The sequence below is a fragment of the Calypte anna genome, chromosome 4A (genome assembly GCF_003957555.1).
Source record: "Calypte anna isolate BGI_N300 chromosome 4A, bCalAnn1_v1.p, whole genome shotgun sequence".
Taxonomy (NCBI): domain Eukaryota; kingdom Metazoa; phylum Chordata; class Aves; order Apodiformes; family Trochilidae; genus Calypte; species Calypte anna.
Genome location: NC_044248.1, coordinates 28359 through 54798, shown reverse-complemented (window position 1 = coordinate 54798; position 26440 = coordinate 28359). Strand labels below are relative to the sequence as shown.

The following is a 26440-nucleotide window of genomic DNA, read 5'->3' as shown; positions in this document are numbered from 1 at the left end:
TAAAAGGTTAATTTTCTTAGACAAATAGGATAGTACGTAAAAGCAAATAAGTGCTGTTACGCTCCCTATCTGTAAAATGACAGCGGTGGTTTTTCCCAAAATCTTGTCACTGTTCAGCTCTTGGTAGATGGTGAAGTGGACATGTAAAATATATGGTAATCAAGAGAGAAGCTTTCTGAGAACTGATAGCCACATTAAAGCATCGTGTATGTTTTCTTCTGCCCTGTGACATTTTAGCAGAAACACATGCAAACTATCCAGCCTGAAATTATATCCTGCAGTTAATATAAGGTGAACTGAAATTTCTCTATTCTATTCTGAAAATAAATTCTGGTATTGTTGCTGATCATGATGTTTCCTGCAGGTATAGACTATGCACACTGCCATAAGAGAACTGATTTTAGGCATTGATGGGAAAGTAGATCCCTGCAAAGGATCCCCAGAACTCTAGATTTTATACCAGTGAGGGATTTGTGTGTTTTTTTTCAAGTGTGTCTAAGCTGTGTACATGAGTTATGGTCTACAGATTTTATTAGCTTGTGTATGTTTTGGATTCTTTTATATTTCTTTATCTCCCTTGCCAAAATAATAGTTTTGTTCTTTTTATGTGGAGCCTGGATCCTTGGTCTTACAACAACGTTCGGAACTGTTGTTGTTGTTGTTTTGGATAATAGAGTGAAGCTGAAAAGTAGCAGGGGATTGGTGGTGAACTGCTCCATCCTGAGCCACAAGAAGAATCACAGGAAGACTTCTTAATGCAAAATACGATGCTTTGAAAAGAGAAGTCATTTTACACCAGAATCTGAGGTTTCTTGTTCTTATAACTGTCTAAACAGGATGCTTTGATGTAGCATAGAAACTTTTCATATTATGTGAAATGAAATTTTGGTGAGTTGAGCGTAGAAGCATCAGCAGGTTTGTGTTCTCTAACCAAAAGCAGTTTTGTGCAAGGGCAGCTGAGGAACCCAAGCAAAGCAGTAGTTATGCCCTGCTTTTGAATTTTGTCTCTGTGCAGTAAGGTATCAGCTTAGAAAACACAGCAGCACTTCATGAACTTTTGCAGCCTTGCCAACCTAGCTGCATCTTCAAAGCTGAAAGAAAGAGATGAGGGGATGGCTGTGGTGCTTTAATGGCTGAGCCCTATCTCTTGTGAGGAATGAGATGATCTCCAAGCAGCATACAACTTGGTCATTAGATGTTCTTCTTTTGGCCGTCTGCAAAAGAGGTTGTAGGGGAAAATCCACCATTAACTCCAACTCTTCACATACAGAAAAGAAATCAGATTAAAAATTAATAAAACCTCTAGGCAATTCTCTGCAAGGCAGGCAGGGACAAGCAGTGCAGGCCAAGCCACTCTTCCCACTGCAAAGAAAACAAAAACACAGGTGCTGAATGTACTAAAGCCATGCAGATTAGCCCTGTGTGCAGCACACACAGTCTTTACTAAAAGAAAAAACGTCAATCTTGTTATTTGGCTATTGTTTGCTCGAGGCATGTTTTATTTCAGCTCAGCTCCAAGCAGAGTCGTTACAGATCCCACAGCAGAAGTTCTCTGTCATGAGAGAAACATGTGATCTCCAGGCCCTAGAGAAGAAACTGTGATGAAAAGACACCTCTAGTGGGAATGCTTATAGTGGCCACCTGAGCAAACACCCAGTTTGCAAAGCATTGAGAGAGCAAGCATGTCGGGGATGCCATGGCTGGATGCAGGAGCGGTTTGCTGCAAGTTCCTCACTGTGCTCCTGCCTAGTGAAGGCTGTTTTTTGTACACATCTCTAAGATGAGGAGATCCAAAGGGAGCAAGCACCACTCTCTTCCCTGATAAAAGGTGAGAGCTGGCTCACTGCGTCACTGTCTTTGTAGTATGATTTCAAGTGCTGCTGGCTGGTGTGCTGTCTCTTGTTCAGTGTTCTCCTCTGATGGTTAAGAACCTCACAATGTTGTACATGGGAATGTATGTAAATAAGGGATGTATGGAAATGATACAGCTTAGGATGAGTGATTCCTTCAGAGCTAACTGCAGAGGATTCTACTGATTGGGTCACAGCAAGCAGAGACAAGGTTTCTCTGGAGTGATGGCTTCTGAAGGGGGGGTGTGCAATGACACACCTTAGCCATAGGCCTGGGTTCTAGTAAGAGCATGATGACTTTGTGGGGTTGTAGGCTTGCTGCTGGGAGCAAAGCTGGTGTCACTGACCCAAAGAATTAGTGCCAGAACAGAATACACAGAAACCCTTCTGAGACAGAGAAACAAATGCTGCTGGTACAAGCCAGCTGAGGTGAACCTGCAGGGGGTATTCACCAGATGTCAGGAGAAAAGCTGGATGCAGGAGCTGCAGCAGCAGAGATCGGTTTTGTAAGTAAATTCTTGAAAGCCTGAACACCAGGCAACTAATAAGCACAAGTGTGGGACTGGCCTTCACATGCGGAACAGACTTTACTAATACAACTTTGTTATGCAAATACGTAATTATTTCATTTCCCCCAGAAGGAGTATTTGTGGTTTCCTCTTCTCTGGGACTTCCGAATGCTTGGGTGGAGAGAACAAATAACTGTGAAGTTACCAGGTATGCACATAGAAACCTGTAAGTATTTGGTCGAAGTTTTAAAGAGCACTTTTGAAAGGGATCTGCTGGTGAGGTTGGCCCTGACCTGAGGGTTTGCTCATCATTTAAATTTATTTAAGATTGAAGCCTACTGGGACCCCTGAGGCTAAGGAATAAAAGGGCTTAAGTTGCTTCACAGACTGAAAACTCTGTGGTGGGTTGGGATGGAGCTGTACTAGCAAGGAGCTGCTAGGGCCCAGCAAGGATCTGCAGACCTGACTGGAGCTGCAATGGCTGTAGCTCAGGATGAGGTTTGTGGATAACCTGTTCTAGCCAAGGAAGGTGAAAATAAGTGTGAAGCATCCACTGACCCTCTCTTTCTGTAGGACCATGGTAGGAAAAGGATAAGTGGCTGATCAGCATGGGGGGTCCAGTCCTGCCCAATTGCAAGGCAAGTAACTTTAGTGTTATTAAAGGGTAAATAGACAATTGTCTTACACATAGCCAGAAATTCAGATACTTTGGGTTTGATTTTGCCTTAACTGTCTGCCTGCATGTGCATCTGTATCCACATGCATGTGCACCAACTGGAGTTTAGAGTATGCTTCCAGCAATATTTTACCTCTTTGGACTTCTTCTGTTTCTTAATGGAATGGGGGAGACAGGAAAGGAAGAAATTAAAAAACTGCAGATTATTTGTAGCAGTTCAAATTGCTATCTCAGCTCTGCAGTTGGAAATCAAGAGCAACTATACTGGATAGGATGGAATTGCTCCATAATCACACCAGTGTGTGTGCAGAGTTTATCCCATGTGGTGATTGTTATTGTTCTTGTTTGTCTGTTTGTTTTGTAGCTTTTCATGCCCCTGCAGCTGTTCTGTGTAGAGACCTGCCCTCCAGATTAAGACCTGATTTGTATGTTTGTACCAAAATTACTTGTGTGCTGTGCAGAAAGGCAGATGAGTTCATATGTATATTCCGAAGAAGTGATTTAGGAGATTGGACGGTGTTTTGAGATGTGGAGCCTGTCAGTATATCATACTGAAATGTTTGCCTTGTTTTTATAAACACAGGAAAGGTAGATAAGCTTTCATTCTACACTTGCTTCCATGGTTATGCTATTAAGCTGCTACGTTTGGCAAACCAAGACAGAAAAAATGGGGAGAGAGGAAAATAAGAAATTAACACCAGATTTAGTAATCTCCATTTAAAATGCAAAAAGAGTGTTTCTGCACCAAGTTCAGATTACATATCATTCTGCACAATTAATTTTTACTGCTGTTGCATTAACATTAGGGCTCAACACATTTGTTAGCCCTTCTTACCCTTCTAACTGACTTGTTTTGTATTTATCAGTTGAACACTTTGGCAATCAGGAAGTCAGGGTGCTCATCAGCTGTCACCAGGTGGACCCACATTCAGGTGTTTCCTGAGTTTATCATCAGGCATAATTTGGATCAGTTCTGCAGGCGGCTGAAGAGCTGAGATGTTAAGCTTAAGAACTGTTATTAGAATTTTTTGCACTTCCTAGGACAGAAGTTTATATGAGGAAAATTGTTACAGCTTAAATAAACAATGTAATGCTAGTTTAGTTAGCAAACAAGGGTATCTTAAGAGTCTTGGGAAAAAACTGCCAGTTTTAAAATAGTTAGTTAGTATATCTGCTACTTAGTATTAAGCTCAGCTGTGCGTAGAACATTGTAATCGGGGATATCCTGTAGTTCACATCTGCTGTGTAGACTAAGGTCATATTGCGTGAAACTGAGTCTAGAATTCCTGTTATGCTGGAAAGAGCTTCAGATCTGACCTTTTCATTTGGCCATTTTGGTAGAAAAGATTAAAAGGTCAGAGCAGTTCCATGGCCATCCTATTTCTTCCTTCTTTCCAAAACAGCCAGTGAAGTCTCTTTCTCAGAGCTTGCCATTTGCTTTTTGGAGGATAGATGTTTAACCAAGAACTAAACTGGAAACACTTGAAATTGCTCAATTAAAACCAATAATATTAAGTCTGACAGAGAATGAAGCAGCAATAGTAAAATGTATTGGTATCATTGTAGTTTTAAGTATATTTGCTCTATGAAACTTGGCAAACTGGTGCCACCAGGCTGCAGCACTCATCTGCTTCCCTTGGAGCAGGACTCAGGCCACAAAGTATATTAAGAAAAACTGCAGAACTAGATTTCCATTCTGGAAGTAGTGCCAGTTTCAAAATACCTACTGGAAACCAAACCACAGGTTCTTTCCATAGCTCTTATTGCTGTTTGTAAAATGTTAAAGAGACTGATCTGAAAAGATACCTGTGGAGAATTTCTTTTGGGACATAGTCAGAATGCAGTCTAACCAACTGCAATTTATTTCAACCAAAATATTTAATTTTAAATGAAAGCATTTTCTCAGTTTTACAAATCCCCTTGCCTCTACCTCTCAGTATTTTAATACATCCATATCTTAGCAATAAACATTAATAGAAAGTAAACAAACCACAGCTGACAGGGTTGCTGAGTTGCTTCTGCCAGCTCACCAGAGACCATTAAGTGTGCAAACCAGTAATGATGAATATTCATCAGTTGAGAAAAGAAGATTTTCTCCCCACAATCAGCAAATTCAGATACTGCTTTCAGATGCAGACTGCTTCTTGTGTGCCAAGATGTATATTTTCAAAAGTGTACACTAATCTGGAGAGTTTCTTTTCCACATATTCACCTGGCTGCCCTTGCAGAGAAAGGCTACGTGATGATCTGGGGGCTACAGAATGATTCCTACCTCAGGAATATTTTTCTAACTTTCTGAGGTAGAAAGTCACAGTGGTACCACTTCAAGATTGTCTTTGTAGTTGAAGGGGCAGCAGAATGTCTGACTCAAAGCATTCTGTTGAGTGAGGTTTAGAGCTGTTGAGATCCTTTTCCCTGCATTGACAAGAAGGGCATCGTGCACACGCATTTAGGGTATAGACACCTACAATTAGATGTCTGAATCTCCACAGATACATGTAATTCATAGTAAGGAGTGCTTGTGGTGGGTTCCCCATTGGAATTCCTGAAGTACCTGGAATAGCAGGTCCACTCAATCCCATTTTGGCTTGTGGTTCTGCACCTCTGCTGTCAGAGGAGCTTTGGAAAAAAAAATAAAAATCTTACTCCACTTTAATAATGCCTTGCACTGAAAACTGGTACTCTTGTTTATGTGCCTTGTACTGGCTGTGTGAACTAAGAGTCACAAGTCAGATTTGTAGCCAGGACTCTTTTCTGCACAGTGACAGTGTTTAATGTGTAGATCCCTCGTGGATTTTGGGCTGCTTAGTTTCAATTTGGCACATCTTTTTCCTGGGAAAACTTGGTTCACTTGCTTGATCAGAACTTGGGTACTGCATGTTTCACGGTCTCTTACACAGAATGGGGCAAGCTGAGGGTGTTGCAGCAGGCTGGGACCTTTCACTGCAGGATCACAGTCCAAGCCTACATCTGTAGGACCTTACTGGGTGTGCACTGTCCTGACAAGAACAGTAATGCTTCCTCAATCAGTCCTGCTGGGGCAGCTCCCAGCTCTGAGGCAGTCATACCAATTGGGATTAGCTGGTTTCTTGTCAGTCAGCCACAGCAGAAAGCTTGCAGAAAAGAGAGGGGTTGATAGGGTTATACCATCCCCAAAAGATAGTCCTTTAAGTTCAGGGTAAGCTCTGGTTTTGCGCAGTATGTTTCGGAAGTGCTGCATGGTAAGCTTGATATTTTTTATTAGTAGAATTACGGAGTAATTTTAGCATACATGAGGAAGCAGGATGGAATTACAAGTTTGGTCTGTGTTTATACCAATATGAGTATCGAGCCATCCTGCTGGCTTTCGTGGGTACAGGAGTATTGCCCAAAGGAGTATCTCATCCACTGTGGAAACAGTCACTGAAGACCAGAACAAGGGCAGGTTGATTTTTCACCATCATCTGCACTTCAGTGCCCCACGAGAGCAAGGAGGGGAACTCTGCTGCAGAGCTGGCAGGGGGCAGCTCCTCCCCTGTTTGCCAGGGTACCATCTACCCTGTCAGAGCCCCATCAAGTTAACAGTGACTCAGGGCCTGTCTCACTGCAAGTCAGGAATGCCACATCACTGAAAGATGCAGAGCGAGGTCAATATCAGTATTCTCACCCAAAAAAGTGCAGGTTAACAAGACATCAAGCTATCATTCATTAACAGAGAATTTAAAGAAAGATTAAATTGAAGTCAGTGTTTCATTCTTGATGTATTTTAACTTGTTCTGGGCCCTTTTCTCTTCTCTTTCCTACCGAGATGGGGTGGGCCAGAGTGTAAGCATACTTGTGTTTGGCAATCCTAGTTGCACGGTCCTTTCCCCTAGGCCTTCAGTCTGGCTGTGCAGCGTGAGCTAGGCAGCTCCCCAAAATGCTGTATGCCAACACATTACTATAGGGTTGTAGAAGCAGCTGAAATCCTACCATTAGCTAAATAACCCACTGAATTGGATCTTTAGGTTTCATTTACCAAAGCCGAAAAGCAAGTGTGTTCTTTCCTGGGTGGAAATACTGTGTCTATAAGAGGAGGGGGTTGTTTCACTGATGCTCACTCATGCTTGCAGTGGAAAGGTTCACTGTCAGAGCTGTTGTTTTTGAGGCTGAGCCTGTACATGCCTCTGCCTCTCTGGTATTTATGATGGAAACACCATGGCCTTCTGTCAGGGCCAGGAACAAAGCTTCACCATTGCACCTGGTACCAATGCAGTTTTATATAGGAGTTCAGGGAGCCTCTTTTCTTCTCTTGGAAATAAGCACAACTCTTCTGAAACCTCTGGGGTTAAACTGAAAGGACCACTGCTCTGGGACACTGACAAAGTTTTGTTCCCTGAACAATGCTAAACTTGCTAGTGATTCGTAGCACTTCGTGGAAAAAAATGGAACTCAGACGTGCAAAAGCACTGTTATCTCAGAAGTCAGGTCTGAGAGTTTGCCAGTTGTTATTTACTAATGAGGAATAACTCCTTACATGTACTGATTTAGTTTGTGCAGTCACAGTGCTCTGGCATTTAAAAATCTCTTCTCCTGTTTGAGCTAGGGGTATTTTTTAACTTAGGAAGCCACAGAATTGTGTGTAATGAGCATCCCACCATGACACAGGGAAATACATAAAGCAAAGAGTTATTTGAAACCAAAGTGGTTTTCTGCAGTGCTCTCAAAAACCTGCAGCAGCCGTCTAAAGAGGGTGATTCAGATAAGGTACCGACCATGCTGAGAAGTCACTTTTTCCTTTCTGCCTATCACCAAGTGTCCTCTTTGTCTCTCCTTCCTGACTGTAATAGAATTGTACAGGGCTAACTAAAAAGATTTTAAATACAAGCTCAGCAATAGGGTGCTTGAGCTCCCTGTTGAAATTTAGTTCTTATTTAATCCTCCTGTGTTTAGATATGGTGTTAGATACGTGCTGTCTCTTGAGTTTTTGGGGTTTTTTACTGAAGTAGTTCTTGATTTACAGTGGTCCAATATCAAGTGTCAGGCCGCAGTTGGGAAGATGTGTTGGATATATGAAACATCACATTCTTCTAGCCAATTATTTGACACACTAGGTTTAAAGGAAGATTAAGTTTTGCTTGTTTTACTTAAATACTTGAGGCATTTTTTGGTTGTTGTTGTGATTTTTATTTTTTTTTAATCACATCCTCTTGCCAGTAGAAAATAACATTACTGAAGTAGAAATAGCAGTTACAGTATGTCAATTGCCTAAAGATTGTTCTTTAGGAATTACAGCTCTGCCGTGAATATAAGCCAGAGAATGTTGCTTGCACTGTCAGTTCGAATAATTTTGTTTTCTTCCTGCGGAGATCTGCATTGGCTTTATTATGTGTCCAGAAATTCCTTAATGCTTTAATTACGTACATTCATTTGTACAGTTTTATATTTTACTACTGTAAGTTTCTTATATAGAATAGTGATTCTGTCGAATCTGAGAGGCACATTCACCCTCCAGTACCTGGTGTATTTTAGTCTTGTATTTAGTGCTTGATAATGATGTAATGATACACTTTCTGTAGCCTGTTGAAAATGTGAAATATGCTGGAAATAATGTGTGCTAGCCAGTTTTCTGATTTCCCTTTTTCATGTTAGAAGTGAAGTCATTCTTGTGAATCAGCATGCTGGTAAACTGTGAAAACACCATGAGATGTAATGGGGTAAGGCACCTCAGTGCTGGGAAGAATGTTATGGGAGGCACAATATTAAATTGTTAAATCCCTGATGGGCTGTTGTCTGATGCTGTGGCACTGGCTAGGGGGCTTGGGACATTCTGCCCTTTGGTTGGTGAAAGGCAGCAAAGGCAGGAGGCATATGGAATCCTCTTTCCAGAGGAGGAACACCTCGCTGTGCAGGATCTCCTTCCCTGAGCCCATGCAGCTCCCAGAAGGGTCATGTGCCTGAAAGGGCTTGTCCTCTTTTCCACCTGGGCATGGTGCATATCCCCCTTACCGTGGGACTCCAGGCTGCTGGGGACACCTGCCAGCTTTGGGCGGGTTGGAGGGTGACGGAGAACAGCAGAGTTCTGCTGAGCACGGCTGGCCCTGAGAAGGGGTGGGCTGAGCCCCAGCACAAAAGCACAGTTAGCATCCCTTCCACCTGCCTGGCCTGAGCTGTGCTTTGAGTCTAGCCAAGCCGCCTTGAGATTTTCCAGGGAGAAGGCTGACTGCGGTTTGCCTCGTGATGTTGGTTTTATTGCAGTCACGTTATTTTACTGCTTTTGGAAGAGGCTGTGGGCGGAGGTGGGAAGGAGAACATCCCACTGCCCTGTTCCCCGGCAGCCGTCGGGGACGCAGTCAGTGCCAGTGATTGGATTTCCAGAGCCCGATCTCCCTGGTCTCTGCCTGCGTGTGCGCTTCGCTCCGGGGGGTGGTTTCCCCGCGGCGTTGCCGCTGCATCGCAGCCGGGCGGAGGCGGCAGCAGCGGGACCAGACCCGGGACCGCAGCACTCCCACTCGCTTAAACCCGCACACACACACACCCCGCACACAGACAGACACGCTCGCACTTACCCACCAGAACTCTCCGGGCTGCGCCTGCAGGGCTCACACGGGAGCGGGCGTCGGGCTGCGCGGGGAGCAACACCACCTCCACCTCTCGCCAAAATACAACCTGTACAGCAAGGGGTACAACTCCCTGCCAGCGCCGGGAAGGACGGGCAGCTCAGGCTCAGACGGTGGCGCTTTCCTACACTCGCTTTTTTTTTTTTTTTTTTTTTTTTTTTTTTTTTTTTTTTTTTTCCACGAAACCGGGAAACCCCGTCTGCGATTTTTCTAGCGCGGGTTCATCCACCCCCGTCGCTTGCGTCTGGCCGAAGCGAATTTGCACCTTGGGGGTTTGGGTGCCCCGGTCCACGGGGCATTGCGGAGCCCGCTCCGCCGGTGCGGAGGGGCAGAATGGCGGCGGCGGCCCGCTGGCTGCTGTGCCTGTGCCTGGGCTGGGGCTGCCTATGCCTGGCATTGGGGGACGCGCTGAGGGCCGGCTGGGTCGGGCTGCGGCGGCGGGCGGCCCCGGCAGGGACGCGGGGCGGCCGGGGCAGAGCCTCGGCAGGTGACTACGGGCTGAGGCAACGGCCGGAACAAGAGGAGCGGCGGCGAGCGGAGCGGCAGCAGCCGGGGGACAGGGTTTCGGAGCACATGCTGCGGCTCTACGACCAGTACAGCGGCGGGCGACGAGCGATGGCGCGGCCACAAGACCTTCCGGGGCTGCCCGCGCTGCACCCCCGCCGGGGCAACACGGTGCGAGGCTTCCGACCGCTGGCAGCAGGTGAGTCCCGGGCGCGGCGGGGGCCGCGGAGCCGCCTGAGGAGCCTGGGGGGCGGCGGGGTCGGTAGGGGACGGCGAGAGTTGGGAGAGCTCACCTGGCTGCCCGGGCTGCTTCTCTTGAGCCGGCAAATCGGCTCCAGGTCTGCGGGAGCGAAGGTAACGGGAGCGTCTGTAGCTGGCGAACACCGCTGGTCCTGCACTCTAGCTGTCTACTTGGGTGGTGTACTTATTCAGTGCCCACGGAGCTTGGTGGGAGCAGGAGGTGAGAAAAGGGTTAAAAAAGTAACGCTTCCTGCAGCAACAGCCCTGTCTTTTGGGATAGAGTGTTTACGTTGTTTCACGTATCTTAATTACTGGCTTATCTCTTCAAGTATGTATGCTGCATCTCTGCTGTATGTCTGAGTACCATATGAGGGAAGTGGAGTAATTAGCACATCCTCTCTGGAGTCTCCTTTTATCCGTGTTTTGCATGTGTAGCTTCTGTTGAATTCAAGGTCTGATTTGCATATGATAGAGCAGTAGTGTGGTTTGGACTCTCTTCAGAGTGCTCATTTTGAGACTTTGGTGACAGTTCTGGCAATTAGGGACAGTGGCAAATGAGTTGAGTTGAAGCAAGATTTGTGGTAAATAGTACACCTCAGCATCTCTGGCAGTGGCACCTGAATGTCTCTATCTATTACAGGTAGATTTAGGAAAACTGTAAAGTCGCTTCTGGGGGGGGGAGCATATGTTAAACATGGTAGCACTGTACCCCTAGCAGAAGAGGAAGGTGGCACTGTCTTGGCACTGAATCTGCAGCTCCATAGTTCTGCTCTCTGTGGATCTGATCTCTGGAAGGTCTACATGGAAACTTCAGAACCCGAACATGACCCCCTCTGGGATATGCTTCCCAAAACCACCGCATCCCCAAAACCCTGCTGTTTGTATGAGACCCATCACACCATACATAGCAGCCCAGTTTGCCAGTCTCTTTACTACACTGGTGGATTGACCCAACAGCTTTTTCACAGATAAGCATTTATCAATAAAGCTGGGTGTTGGCTGGGAGTTTCAGTGACCCATGTTTATTCCTTCCGCTCCCAGGAAACCCAGAGCTAGGTGCTAGACTTCCCCTAGGACTCTTCTGGTATCTTAAGATTCAGCCCTGCAATTCTCTCCATCATATATTACTGTCCACAAGAGAAGCTTTAGAGGCAAGAGGCATAAATTCTATCGTTTTGGAGGATGGACGGTTGGGGCTCCCTGGCTGCTGCAGAGGAACCCTCTTGCCATTCTAACATGACCATTTTTTGCAATATCAAGTTTGGTGTACATTGCTTTGTTGTGTAATAAATTTACCTCACTGAGTGGGGAGGCGAGGGAGGAGAGGATGGGAAATATAATCCCACCATAGTGGTATTTGCTCCTTTAAGTATATCTGATTAAAGATATTAATTGTTCTTAACCTAGAAGGCCTTTGGTTGAAATCCCATCTCTCTGGTCTTTCTGATTATATTTATAATCTCTCTTGACATTGGGTGGCAGCAGTCCTATAAACAAACTATTCATTAATCCCTTTCCTCCTACTCCAATATTTTCACAGTTCAGGTGCCAAAGTAATAAATTGGAAGTGGCTATAAGTTTTTTGACACTTTTATAAGTCTTTATGCAAAATATTTAACCAGTTAGCCATTGTCTTTCTCTTGCCTTAGGCAGCAAATACTTATTTGGTATGGTTGTTTATGTCAGAGAAGTGCATTTGCAGACAGCCATTAGACCAAACATTCCTTGGGGTGGTGTGGGGAGTGAGAAGGCTTTTTCTGGTAAGAAGACTTCTTCCTTGTGCCCAACTGCCTGACCATCCCTGTGATGGGAATGACACATCCACAGTATTTCCCCTTCAAGGCAGTTTGTTTCCAGATCCTCTGTTCTGACTGTTGCACTCCTCAGCTGCAAATTTCAGTCTCCCTTAGGCTTCCACTTGTCTGAAATGTGGGTTCATCAGTTAAATTAATCAATTACATTGATGTTAGTTCTGCTGCATGTTTTACCATCCCTGCTGACAGCCTTCTCAATACAGCTTTTGGTCTGCAATTAGCAGAACTTCCCTAAGAATCCATTTGTTCTCCCATCTATAGCAAGAGGCCTTAAAGGAAATGTTTAGTGATTGTATTTGCCATGTAACCATGCCGTTTGCAATTTAATTGTATATTTTCAGGATAGAGACTGTTTCTTTTCTGAAACACAACTTTCAGATGTGGCTGTAAAACTTTCCTGTCCTCATTTTTACCCTGGAGACCCTTCTGGCTCTTCTGCAGCTCAGGGGAAAGACATCTCCCAGATCTCCCAGGTAACCCACCAGACAAATTTTTGAGACCCTGTGAGATAGTGTTGTGTGATGAGATCAAGAATTAGTAGGATTTGTTGTCCCTGTTTCTAGTCCAAGAAAAGTGGTCTTGCACATGGCAGCTGTGGTCTTTCAAGAGATAGGCAACAAGGAAATAAGGCATGGTTAATCAGAAGCAGCATCCTAACAACTGCTAAATGCGAGGGGTTTTTTATCTGTGGCTCAGTTCTCTGAGGGCACAGGATGAGAGTTTCAGCCCTGCGTAGGCACCTCCGAAGCTTCCATCCTACGCTTCCCAGAAATCTCTAGCTTACCAGATTTCATGACTAGACGGCACTGTTAATGGTTTGCTGTTTTGGCTAGGGGTTTTGGCCTTTGATGAGTGTTCACGTGATCTATTCAGGCAAATTTGTTTTCAATTAATCTCACTAAAATATCTCAAAGAGGGACCTTTGCCTGTTTCAAAGCCTGAAAAAAACCCTAGGTCCCCAAACCATTACAATTGCAGTGACAATATACCTGGTTTGCAGGATGTATACATTCCAGCACTGTTCTCTCTCATTGATGTAACTGCTGTAATTTACTTCTATTTGAAAACTGAGTATTTGAGTCAAAGGATATTCACGTCGAGATTTCTGTGCTAACTTCACTGTTGTGGGATGTTTCTGGGGTGACATGAGCAGCCCTTGTCTTGCTTCGGTCAGGCCTCACTGAGCTCTGCTTCAGTAAAAATTCAAAAGCAGAGCCTGTTCTGGTGCTTCACCCAAAGGTACCACAGAGTGACTGTTTTTCCATCCCTTGTGACTCTTTAGAGGACAGAAGAAGAAAGAAGGTCAGATATTATGTGAATTAGAACTGAACACCAACAGCCGTGACAAGCGTACTCTGGAGCTGTGGTCGAGCCTGTGCAACAGTTTCTGCACATGACTGTTCTCTTCTGCCAGTTAGCAAAACCTCTTGAGTGACCAGACCTACAGCTGATAAAAATCTGCTGATGTTCAGTGCTTCCCGTGGAGGTGTGCTCATATGCACCTTCTGAGGCTCAAGACCTGGAGGAAAGATACAGTGCAGATTAAATAAAAGTGAGCAGAGAGATGAAAGCCTCAAACGCAAGACTTTTAGTTTGCTTTTGAAAGCACTTGTAATCATAGCATTGCTAAAGGAACATGTCTTGCAAATGAGTCACTTAAAAACCTCAACTTTAATTGGAGGGTCCCTCTAATGATGCTGTAGTTAAGCTATACAGCCAGAAATTACTTTAAACTCTTTTTTATTGACTGAATTTCAAGTAATTTTAGGTACTACACCTGCCCTTGGGCCAATTCTTGTGGTTTAAGAACTGCATTCTCCTTTTCAAAACACCTTTCTTATCTTTGTTGTGGTATGAAATGCCCACGCAAACAGGGGAAACCGAGTACAGCGTAGGGAAATCAGTTAGTCACTAGCTGTCCTTGGCTTGCAAAAACCAGTACGGGCCAAATTCTGGCCTCTTTGAGCTCTAGTATATCAAGGGTCTTTTGTAACAGGAGCTTTAAAAACGTTCAGATAGGAGACAGTGTGTGTAGGTTTTTCGTTTTGTTGGGGTTTTGACTTGTGTTTTGTTTGGATTTTTTTTCTCTTCTGTTTTTCTATAAATACAATGCAAGCAGCAGCATCCTGGTAGTTTTTAGGCAGAAGGAACTTGAAAACCGTTAAGCTATGGTTTGGGCAGTCTGGGCCCAAATCTTCAGAGCTTCTTCAAAGCAAATAAACGGGATTTGTAGATTTGGCCTCTTAGGACCAGACCCAGAATTTGAATTTTCTGGGTTCTGTTGCCACCTGTCTTGCTGTGCCATCATGCATGTGGCTGACCTGTGGTCACAGTCCCCAGCTGGTCACACTTTGTAGAACATGTAATTTCACATATGAATAATTCTGGGGACTGACTCTGCACAGCCTGGTGTTCATACAGCTGACCTGCTGCCACCAGCTGAAGTGGAATTAATCAGGACTATGAGAAGGAGTAGGGTTGGGTTTTTGTGTTCCCCTTCCTGGATTTTTGATCTTTAGTGATGCAACTTCTTACTTGCTTAACTTATGCTAGCTTTGAGTTCAATACTCTATTTAGTTTTCAGACCTGCTGTGGTCTTCCTGCTTAAAATATTGTCACGGTTTAACACTGGCCCGGCAATTAAACTGAATAACAGACGCTCTCTATTAATGTCTCTCTCCTTTCTTTATCAAGGAGGAGATATAGAAAGATAAATGTTCTCGCTCTGCATTATATTTATGACGTGCAATGTGCGTATTTGTGATGTTCATATCATCAAATGCGCATTGGAGTTAGATCCTGAACATGCATCATCACTGATTCTCGAAGTTCTTTCTTTAAGTAGATGACAGCTTGTCTCAGGGTGGTGGACTTTATGCTTATTTTTATCAAGTTACTGGCTGCTCTGCCCTTATCTGCTTTGGTAAACGAATTAGTAAAACCAACATGGCACCAAGTCCTGTGCTGATTAAAAAGAGAGAATGGTATCCTATATTTTTCTTTGCAAAATGCTGAATTCGGTAAAAGGGAAGTGCAATCAAGTAAAGGAAAAGGTGAGAGAAATTAAGAAATCTGGCTTCCAAATCTGTGTTCCTGTTCTGGGAACTGAGTGAACTTTTGTAGCTAGACTGTGAACCCATGGAAACAAAGTTTTACAATGGAAACACTGATGCATTCTTTAGTGTGCACTGACACAAGGGCACCACTTTATTATCTCATTTATGTGATGGCTAATGATGACTATATAGCTAAATAGTCCTTGTTACTGCATCTTTTTTCACCCGTGGGATAGATTTGGCAGTCCATAAAAATGTCAGTGCATCCTCTAGAAAGGTAAACACACCACACTTTAGCAGAAGCATTACAGCTTATTGGTACCTGGAAATACCCTTTGTAGCATGAATAACATTTATACAGTGATGTCAGTCTCCACAGACCTACTGCTTTGTGTGACAATACCTTTTTAATGCTGGTAAGAGGCAATCCTTACATCTGTGGGCTGTGGCAGTAAGGTGAGGGTACATGGGCTGTGCCTGGAGTTGTTCTCCTTGGCCGAGTGCCATTCTGCCCAGCTGGTGACTGCTGCTCTAAGGCTCTGCTCTGCAGAAGGGAGCAATACTAACAGTGCCGTGATGCTGTGTCTTACTGAAATTCAAAAGAGCTCTGTCATGCAGAGCTGGGTCTTGAAAATTCCTCATCAGGCTGACTGCAACATATGATGATCCCTTGAACGGGAGCAGAGTTAAAATCTGTTAAAATCTGGCCTCAGAGTATCTGAAAAGTAGCACTGTATTCCTTGCACATATTTTTCTTCTGCTTGTTTCCTTTGAAATCAGCTCCTCCCTGCACGCTTCGGTGTGAAGTGCTTCCTATTTTGTACTGCTAAAGAGCAAAGCTGAGTTAGCAGAACTCAATATAAGTTAAAGAAAGGATTAAAAGACTTGGCTCAAGTAGTGGTGCTCAGATAGAAATCTGCTGCTCACAGAGCTGGAACGTGCATCAAGTGAGCCAGGAAGGTAGGTTACTGCTGCTCAGATAGTGGGTTGCCACTGCATTGCATTATATACTGCTGAAATGAGTGCAAGGTTTACCAAGTACAGATGCTCAGGCAGTCACGCCAGACAATGAGGTGGTGAACCTGTGAGTTTGCTCCAGCAGTTGCTTCCAGTGCAGGAACACCCAGGATTCATAGCATCTTCCCATTGCTGCTGTAGCCTAAGAACCAGCTTAGGCAGAGCAGGACCTTCTGTCCAGCATGCTTCTGAAGAGACATATTTCAGAAGCAGATCATGCCCATGTCTGCAACAGACCATTTCTTTCCTGGGCAAACAGACCAAAGCAAGCTGCTGCAAAGTTTTCACCAGGTTTGTTTGATACTGAAAGCATAAGAAAAAAAATCTGTTGCAATGCCAGTTGGGTTTTGGCGAGGTGTTTGGCTTTCTTTCACCTGCAAAACTGACTTTTTCTTTCTAGACCAGTGAGTGGATTTGTTGAAACATCTTTGTTGCCTTTGAGACCTTAAATGTCTTGTTACAGAGGATGAACTGGGCAGAGGCCTTAGAGGGGCTTAGTCAGGCTGCCTCTTTCCACAGGCTGCTGAGCTATTGTTGATGAACTTCACTCTGCAGTCCGCCCCCCTCCTTCATTTAATGTGAGCTGTTAATGGCAGCATTACAGGATATGTGATTGACAAGGAATTAGAATTAAAGCTCTACAGAGGTTCAGATTGGGGTTTTATTTGGCATTCTTTGGGATTAGTGAGGAAGGAAATCAGTCAATCAGACTGTTTATATGAGAGGAGTTATCAGCGTAAGTCCTTGTGAAGGCAAGTCTCAGCTCACACCAGTCAGTAATTGACTAGTGTCAGCAGAGCAAGCTGTATGAGACTCATGAGAAGCTTCATGCATCACAATGAAGCTTGGTTAGATGCTTCTTGATATCTTCTGACACTGGTGAAAAGTTTAAATCATGCTTCTGACCCTGGCTAATAAACTATGTTTATTGTGGGAACAGATTTTCAGCAGTTTCTGCTTGTGTTTAAGAACAAAGTTTCCTTTAAGCAAAATTAAGGTTTTTTTTTCTGAGGAAAAGGAGCATTTATAGATATTTTAAAGCTGAATCTTCCTCGACGCATCTGTCTTTTTTAGGGGCAGTGACTTGCGTGGGGAATGCCTGTGTCAGTGCATTGCTCGCACCTGAGCCAGGTATCACTGCCACACAACGGATGTGTTTTACACGGTGTTCCTAAGTGACAGAAACCCAGGTCACGCAGTTGGGCTTGTCTGAGACGGCAGACAGCAAATACGGAGAGATCTGTGCTGGCCACTAGGAACTGGCTTTCAGACGTTTGTGCAGATGAAAAACCCTTCCGAGTGGCTGGAGCGGGGTTCGGTGAGCACATAGCACCACCTACTGCAAGCATTTGTGTTGCATCTTCAGTTAAATGCTAAGAGTTTTGCTTTTGCTAAGCAATGCTAAGAGTTTGGCTTCTCGAGTTTTGCTTTTAATCAAAACTATGTATTTCTCCTGTGTCTGCTTCATGTCATCTAGGGTTTCCCGGTAAACAAAAGCAGCTTGTTTTGTGTTGCACTGTAATATGCAAATTTAGAGTAGCATGTGTTAAGTGGGATTCTTATTAAAAATTAAAATCACAACTTGTGATTCAACATAGAACAGTGATTCAAATAATAACAAATTATTTAACAGAGGTTTTTGGGACATCGTAAATTTTGGTTCCTAAGACTGATGTACATACCAACCTTATTTCATCATTGATTACAAACCAAGCACAGGTCATGTCCTCATGTGTGCTTGGTACAAATGTAGCAGACAGATCCTTTGGGCTTAATGAATTAAAAGTAGGATTGAATTAAAAGAAAATCTAGTTCCCAGGCATAAGTAATAGCTAGAAACTGGATGGGTTTGGTAGATTAGTTTTCAGTTATTTGGAACTTACCTCCGTGATGCAGCATCAGATGGGGCTAAGTATGTAAACGATTTCACCTTTTTTTCCCCCTGTGTTTCACTAAGAAAAGTGTTTGTTTTTTCCCTAATTTCATGAAGTAAAGTATGATGTGATATACTGGGGAAAAGGGAGTATGTTTTTCTAGTGAGACTAATTCCCACTTTTTTAAATGTGTCAGTTAGAATATGATGAGAAAAAAATGAGTAGAAGCAGAGGCAGATCAGATTGTTGGGGCAGAGATGGGGAGGCAGAAGGGAGAGTCTTTTGCTGGACTTACTGAAATGGCATTAGCAGTTGGGATATTGCAGGCTGGAAGCACAGGTTCTCACTTGTGAACATCAAGCTGTGAAAACATGTGAATGACTAGTACTGTAAATTATGTTTTCTTGCCTAGGCGAGGGTCTTAGTGCAGTATTTTGAGGGTAGAAGTGAGGAGGCTGTTCTTCCCTAATTCATAGGCATCTCTGTGCTTGTCATTGCTTGAAATAAAAAATAAAAGAGCAAAGCTCATGAAAAATTCTGCAACCTGTAAATTCTTTTCAGCCTTTGGAGAGGGTTTTGACATGCAATGATGTCAAAGAATTAACTTGTTTTCCTAAATGTGTTGGTAGCTTGCCCACAACTTTTGGGGGGGGGGGGGGGGGAGGGGCTGCAGATCATACTTTTGGTTTATTGAATTTGATTTTTCAACACAGCCTGGTTTTATAGCTCTCAATAGCACGTTAGCATTTGGAAAGACCGACATAACTGCAGTCCAAGCAGGAAATTTTACAACAGAAATTAAACCTTACCCCCAGGCCTTTCTGTTGCACCCTACAGGGGACTAGTCAGCCATCTGCGTTCACAGCCCAGTCTGCGTTAGGAGTGTGATGCTGGAGTTGCACCAGATACCTGTGGTTATCCTGACTTTATACTTGCATAGGTGCAGGTACACACCGTCCCATGTCCTTCCTCATCAATACAGTAACATCCCCAACCTGTAGAAGGGTTGTCCTTGCCTTGCTTTCCTTTGCACAGAGGCAAGTAGGCCCACTTTGCCACCACCATATCCCTCTCCCCAAAAAGGACATTTTGGCTTGCCTTTCTTTTCTTTTGGTTATTGGGGTTGCTCTACTACCTACCTTCAGCTATTAGCTACTAGTGTAAATGCTTCTGACTCTGACTGACTTGAAAAGTGGTGAGAATGTCCAAGGTGGAATGACTAAATTTATCCAGTATAACTGAAGTAGTCCTGGACCTGATTATTCTAGAAGGAAACTTTGGTTGTGATTTTAGGGTTAGTCTTTCTCCAGACATGATGTCAAAGCATTTAAAGTGATTAAACAATAATTCCATCCTGATGATCCTTCTCCCTGCTTCTTCAGAAGAAAGCCACATTGCTTCTTTGTCCACAGGGTGTTGCCAATAACTTTATACTACTTATGTTCTGAACTCTAACCTTTCAAGTGAAGAACTCTAGGTCATGAAGGGGCCTTCAGTTGGACATGCAGAGGTCGCTGACCATTTGAAGGGCCAATAAATTTGTCTTACTGTAATGGAGGAATGGTTCATATCAAGGAAACATCTTTGGTAACACAGGATTTCAATTTGTCTTTTCATTTAATTTTTGAAATGTGTACTGCTTTCTGTACTTTCTTACCTGTTTTGCATCCTGATAAACACGTGGGGCTGTACCAAATGGTGCATGGTTGTGGCACTTCAGGATATGGTTTAGTGGTTGTGGTGGTTGGATTATGGTTGAACACAATGATTGAAGATCTTTTCCAACCTTAATGATTCTGTGGTTTTGGGTCCCTCTTTATTAGTCTCTGACATTTCGAGAAGCTGATAGTAAATGCCTACCAGTCTTGTAAGTGAGGCCCAGATGACTGGGGAGCAGCATGAGAGGTTTAAAGGAACCAGCCAGGCTTGTTTTGCATTGAACAGCTTGGCAGTCAGAGCTTAAGTGCCTTCCCTGGAAGTACTCCTGAAAGCCTGTTAAACACAGAGAAATATGCTGTTTAGAATCCAGGCTTTTCCTCACTGCAGCCTTGAGCCTCTACTAAGAGGGAAGCAAATAGTTTCTCTCCAACTGAGGCTGTGGCTCCACAGGATTATGGAAATTTATAGACAATCTGGCAGCTGTTAAAGCCAGTGGGAGTATTAAAAGGAAACCAAATTGAATGTGTGTGGGATCTATGGTCACAAGTTTACCAGCTGGGTTATTTTCTGAATAGTGGCCTAAAGGTGTTCCCATTGCATGTGTGAAAATTTCCTGTGAACTTAATGTATACCCTAGATGCTATGCTCTTTGTCTTTTCTCAGTAACGTTTTGAAATGCGTATATTCTAATCTATGTATTTCTTCTTCTAGTGAGTCCTGAAAGCCAGGAGATGTACTTTTTTAACTTAACATCACTCACTGAGTCTGAAAACATCTTGGCAGCTTCAGTTTATTACTACATTGGTGACTTCCTGCCTGCCAAATGGAACTGTTCCCAGTCTGGAGGCCGCTCTCAGCATGGGCACAGGAAAACTGAAGTTCAGATGCATCTTTCAGTTTGGACCTTTCCTTCTGCTGGGAACCAGACTCAAAGCCTGGGACATTTCCTCATAAATGTCTCCACTGCTTCCCAGGGTGTCCTTTCCTGGCAGTGGAAGGATATCACTCAGCTTCTGCATGAAGCAAAACAAAACAATGAACTCCTGATCAGTGTCAAAATGGATCTGACCAGTAGTCACCCCTGGAAAAGAGCACCTTCTCACTATGAACCCTACATTCTGATTTATGCCAATGATTCTGCTATTTCAGAGCCAGAGAGTGTTGTTTCTGGCTTGCAAGGGCACCGTCATCCTCTGGCAAGGGTCTTTCCCAGGCCAGAAAACCAGGTGAGGAATAGCCTTGGGAAGCGGCGGCAAAAACGCTCTGCAAACATCCTGTTGCCGCTGCAGAATAATGAGCTCCCAGGAGCTGAGTACCAGTACAGTGAGGATGAGAGATGGGAAGATGGAAAAGCCTACAAAATCTTTCAGCCACGGTTAGCAGAGAGGGCAAAGAGCAAGAAAAAGCAGAGGAAGAATCATCACCAGAAGAGCCAGACTCTCCAGTTCGATGAGCAAACGCTGAAAAAGGCGAGGAGGAAGCAGTGGAATGAGCCAAGGTACTGCACCCGGCGCTACCTCAAGGTGGATTTTGCAGACATTGGCTGGAGCGAGTGGATTATTTCCCCTAAATCCTTTGATGCCTATTACTGCTCAGGGGAATGCCAGTTCCCCATTCCAAAGGTACAGTCTTGATTCTTTTTCACTGTCTGTTACTGTAAACAATGTGTTTTCTTTCCTGCATCACTAAAAGGTGGCTGGTCACCTGTTATGGGTTTGGATCTAACAAATAAGTGGTATATTTGTCTTATGCTGCAAAGAGGGGTGGTTGGAATAGCTAATAAAAAGACAGGCTTGTAAAGGTAATTTAAAAAGTATTACATGTTATTACTTTCTTTGTCCAGAACACAAACTGCCATAAAACATTTCCTGAGTAATGCTTATGATATGTGTACCTGTTATTAACCTGTTTAATAAGCATAATACAAGCCAGACCCAGAAAATTGCTAATGAGACAGTAGCTGTTATGCCTGGAAGGAGCCTCTGCTGCCCCACTCAGGCTGGTCAGCATAGCTCACTCTAGGGAAATGTGTGCCTCAAGAGGCATGGCTGTCACAAGGACAGACTCTATGGATGCTCTGGATCCTGGCCAAACTTATTTCATAAATATTCTTTGGCTTTTATGAGTTTTTTCCATGTGAGAAACAAGAGAGGGTGATATGGGTCTGTGATCGAGATGGATTAACTTAGCTCCTTAAAATCAAATGCCCAATGTTGTTGTCAGCAGAATGGACACACATGCACCCGGAGTCTACCAAAACCTGCTAGTAGCATGTGGTGTTTGAGGCTGCCCTGACATGTGAGGTGCACATGCAGAATGCCTATAGGAAACCTCAGGAAGGAAGACTGTAAATTCAGGTTAGATAATGTGTATTCCTCCTACAGTGAAGCCTTAGCGGGTAGTTCCAAAGGTAAAAATGAAAGGGAACAGGAAGAAGCACTACCTTTGAATACATTCCGTCAGGCCTTTTACTTTGTTGTTGATGGGAACCGTGCTCTGTCAAACCAGTAACTCTGCATACAAGTTAGAAATCTCAAAAGCAGCAGACCCGGAATTCTTCCATTCTACTTTGAGAACACACAAGTTATAAAAATGCTGCTGTGTCCCGCTGCTTAAGCCTGTGTTACTGTTTCCAGTTGCAGCTTTAGTTATTTCTGTAATTTTTTTTTTCCTGCCAGTTTTTGGTATTGGCTCCTGGGATGTCCTAGTTTAGCTCCATCTTCTCAAATAAGTAGACTTGCAGCATTGGCTGCTTGTAACTAAGTCTGGCGGTCCCAAAGGAGTGGTGGATTAGAAAAAAGGGGAGAAATAATTAGAGATAGGTAGGAAAATACAGCTCAGCATTTAAATGACTTTGCTGACATGAAGCAGGTCTTGTTGCCATGAAATAAGCCTGTAGTTCAGGCCTGCAAGGCAATAACCAGGACACCTGTTTTCTTCTACAAATTCCTACTAAAAAGCCTAATTCAGCCTTTAAGTGTGAAACTTTTTAGACTAGTTTGGATGAAGAGTTATGGAAACAGAGGATTATAGTTATTTAGACACTGTGCAGCTGAGTATTTGCTACTGCGTACTGCAGAGAGAAAGAGTTCGCTAAGAGGGTGGGTCACTGAAACCCATTGTCAGTCTGGCTGAAAGCAATTGATAGATTTCTGGCCACGTTGGGAGGCAGATTGTGTTTGTTTTTTGTGATCTTTTTTTCAATTGCAACTCCCCAAATTACCTCATTTTCCTAAATAATTAAAGCTAAATTATGTAAAAATGGGAAACAAGCATCTTTTAGAGCCATGCAGAATACCTGATGCTGCTAATATGACTGTGTTTGCAAAATTATAGTATAACCATCAGGCAACAACAAATTAATCTGTGCCTATGGGTATATCGTGTTTCCTTGCTGAGGTCGAGCTTCTAAAGTTGGCAGCCTGTTGGGTAACTAAGAACAAATGTGCCTCTTCCTCCCCCCCCTCCCCCAAGCACTTCAGCCCCCAAATTTTCTGGCCCTTCCCTGATCTCAGATACCTAGCTGCCTGCTGCAGAACCCACATGTGTTGGGCTGATGGGACACTGCAGAGCATTCAGGCCAGGCAGACCCTCTCTCAGGTCAGGAGTGAGAGCTCGTGCCTGACATTTTTTGCCCTGCTCGGGACACATCTCTGATGAAACTCAACGAGGCAGCCAGTCTCCCAAGGACACCTGCAGATCAGCAGATACAGCCTGAGTCACAGCTGGCCTCCCCTGCTTCTCCCTTTCCAGAGGAAAACCTCTGCCTGCTTTTTGTGACCAACCTCTGGGCAGACCACAGGCAGTGGCCTAACTCAACTGGCGTTATGCCAGTTCCATAGTCCCAGGGGGATTTCTGTCTCCTGGGAAGCACATGCTTTGGGATTGTACTTCAGAGCTGGTTATCCTCAGGAGCGCACCTGAAAGGCCAGGGGCAGTGTGCTTGAGGCAGACTGCAAGTCAGTGCTGGGGATGTTCCATATTGAACCATACCCACACCAAAATGAGACACGTGCCATCAGCAGGGACAGAAGGTACCTGGGCTGCTCCCACCCATAGCTGAGGCAAGACTTGAAACCAATTCTGTACAATTTTGAACATGAGTGGCACAGATGCTATACTTGAAGGGAAGAGTTAGGTTCCACTGAGACCTTAACACTGCATATTCAGAGACCTGTTTTTAATTCTGGTACTACTGACAGTGGGAAATGGGGTCTTATTAGATATTTTAGCTTTTGATGTCTGATGAGCAGGCTCAGGAGTTCTGTCTGGTTCACAGTTGGTTTTGTGGAGAATGCTGTGCTGCAGCTGAGTAAGAAAACAAGCCTGGATGCTATTGGAGCTTTCCTTTCCATTTGTAGGCAGAAATGATAGAGAAGTCTGTATTCTATACTAACCTAAGACATTTCTTAAATACAGCAGTGGCTGAGGAGCACAGGTACTCCTGAAGTCAAAGCAAACAAATGGAAATGTCTTTCTTCAGATGTATAGTGACATCTTTGTAACCATGCTGGGGAACCTACAGCCAGTAAGAGAATGGAGGAACAAGCTTTGCATTTGTGTTTTAAACAGACTCCCACCACCCCCTTCACCTCATTCTCTGATAAGCTATGATGGTAAACTTGAACAGAATCAGAGGAGAAAGGTCAGCCTCTGTGTAACGTCTGCATTTAAAAGGGACATGGATCCTGAGTATACTTGAGAAAGCCCTGACTCTCAAAGAGGATAAACAAAAGCAAGGAATGTGTACGATTGGCACCGCTTGTTGCCCAGCCTTCCTGCAAGTGAAATAGGTTCCCTTGTGAGAAAAAGAAAAAATCATTCAAATTATTTCTAACATGCATAAAGAATAGCTGAGTACTCACCAGTGAATCCTTTTCAATTCTTTGTCAAATGGTTCCAGTCCTCTCATGAGACTAGTTTCAACAACAGGGTATACTGATCCATCTCTGTTGGAATTCAAGAAGCAGCTGTCTCCATGGTAAAGGAGGAAAATACAGCTGGCACTAGTCATGACCTACGTTGCTGTAAGTAGGGGCAGGTTAGACATCTGTGTACATTGCCTGAAGAATTGTAAGCAGTTACTCCTAAATGCACTAACTTGCTACACAAAAAATACAACAAGCCAGAATCTCCCAGTTGTTACTCTGCTTTTTTGAATGCAAGGCCACTAACATTTGCACCTCAGGTAATCAGATATCTGAACCCAAAGACTGTTGGTTGTTTTTCCAAAATCAAATAATCTTTTTTCTCAGACAAACGGCTGTTGCAATTTTGGCCCCAATGCTCTTGTTTGGATATTTCTTCGTGGCATCTGTGCACAGTGAACTCTGCAATTCCCAGACAATACATGCAAGAAGAGCTCTAAAAAGCATTGCTAGAGTTTCACTTTTACAAAGCCACAAGTCTTTGGATAAAAATTGTTTCTTGTGTATTTTTCATGAATGCCTGCCTTTCATACAGATACATGTATTTGCAATGGTTTGGAGGTTTAGAGGTAAAATGTAGTATTTTTCATCTCTATGAATGTGCTAATTTTTATTTTTATGAGTGCATTAATGCATTCTGGTTTTGTAAACCAATACAGTTATTTCACTGGTCATATTCACTTTTTGTTCATCACACCAAACTGTGTTCCTGTTTACATTACTCTAAATGTATGAAACTTTGTCCTTTGGAGAAAATGTCACCTTAATATGAAGTAGAACTGACACGGGATGTGAGGTCTCAGTTGGCAGTGTCACTGATGATGAGAAGTGATTTGGCATGGAAAAGAGAGCAAACCAACCTAACCTCACACAAGAGCAAACTGGAAGAGTTAGCAGCATGATATAAATACTTCCATTCTCTCAACTGTACATATTTTATCCACTTTTGTTTGTCCTGATGCACTAACCTTTCCTCAGTCAAACTTCCAAACCTACAAGTTATGTTTCTTTTGTTCCTCTAACTACTTGGCCTGCTCGCACTTCCTCCCAGCCAAACAAGTTTTATGTCTAAGTTGCAGACCATATGTAACTTAATTTGTTCAGGAGAGACTACCTTGACCTAAAGGTACACCTCACTGCCAGGTCTGCTGCCTAGGCACCTTCCTGGGAAGACGCAGAGAGAGAGCCCAAGGCCCTGTCCCCAGTCGTAGTTGAAAGTTGTAGAGCAACACTTGCATCCAGCAGTTAAAGGAACAAGACCAGATTCTCATTCTCTTCTGGGGGCCCAAGGCAGCTGAGGTGACAACTGGAAATCATCACACAGGAAACAGATTTTCCAGCTGTGGAGTCTGCTTGAAAAAAAAAAAAAGGTTCTGTTCTCTGGTATGTCAGGTCCACCTAACATTGGTGCCATTACATTTTATGCTGTATCTTTCTCTTGCAGGCCTTGAAGCCATCCAACCATGCCACCATCCAGAGCATAGTGAGAGCAGTTGGGGTTGTCCCAGGCATTCCTGAGCCTTGCTGCATTCCTGACAAAATGTCTTCTCTTAGTATCTTATTCTTTGATGAAAATAAAAATGTGGTTCTTAAGGTGTACCCCAACATGACAGTGGACTCCTGTGCATGCAGATAACGTCTTGGAGGACCCTTTTGAAATGCTGAGGTGATCACTTGCTATTTGTGGGTGGGGTGGGTGATACATGATATCTTCTTTTTGTTTGCACTGCCAATG

At 43.8% G+C, this 26440-nt stretch overlaps 1 protein-coding gene across 1 annotated transcript; it reads left to right on the top strand.

Annotated features, from left to right (window-relative positions):
• Window positions 1-9946: 9946 nt before the first annotated feature.
• BMP3 (bone morphogenetic protein 3) lies at window positions 9947-26341 on the top strand. Its single transcript, XM_030449998.1, has 3 exons — window positions 9947-10320; window positions 20493-21399; window positions 26150-26341. Exons 1-3 carry the CDS (start codon window positions 9947-9949, stop codon window positions 26339-26341), a joined length of 1473 nt encoding a protein of 490 aa, XP_030305858.1.
• Window positions 26342-26440: the final 99 nt, after the last annotated feature.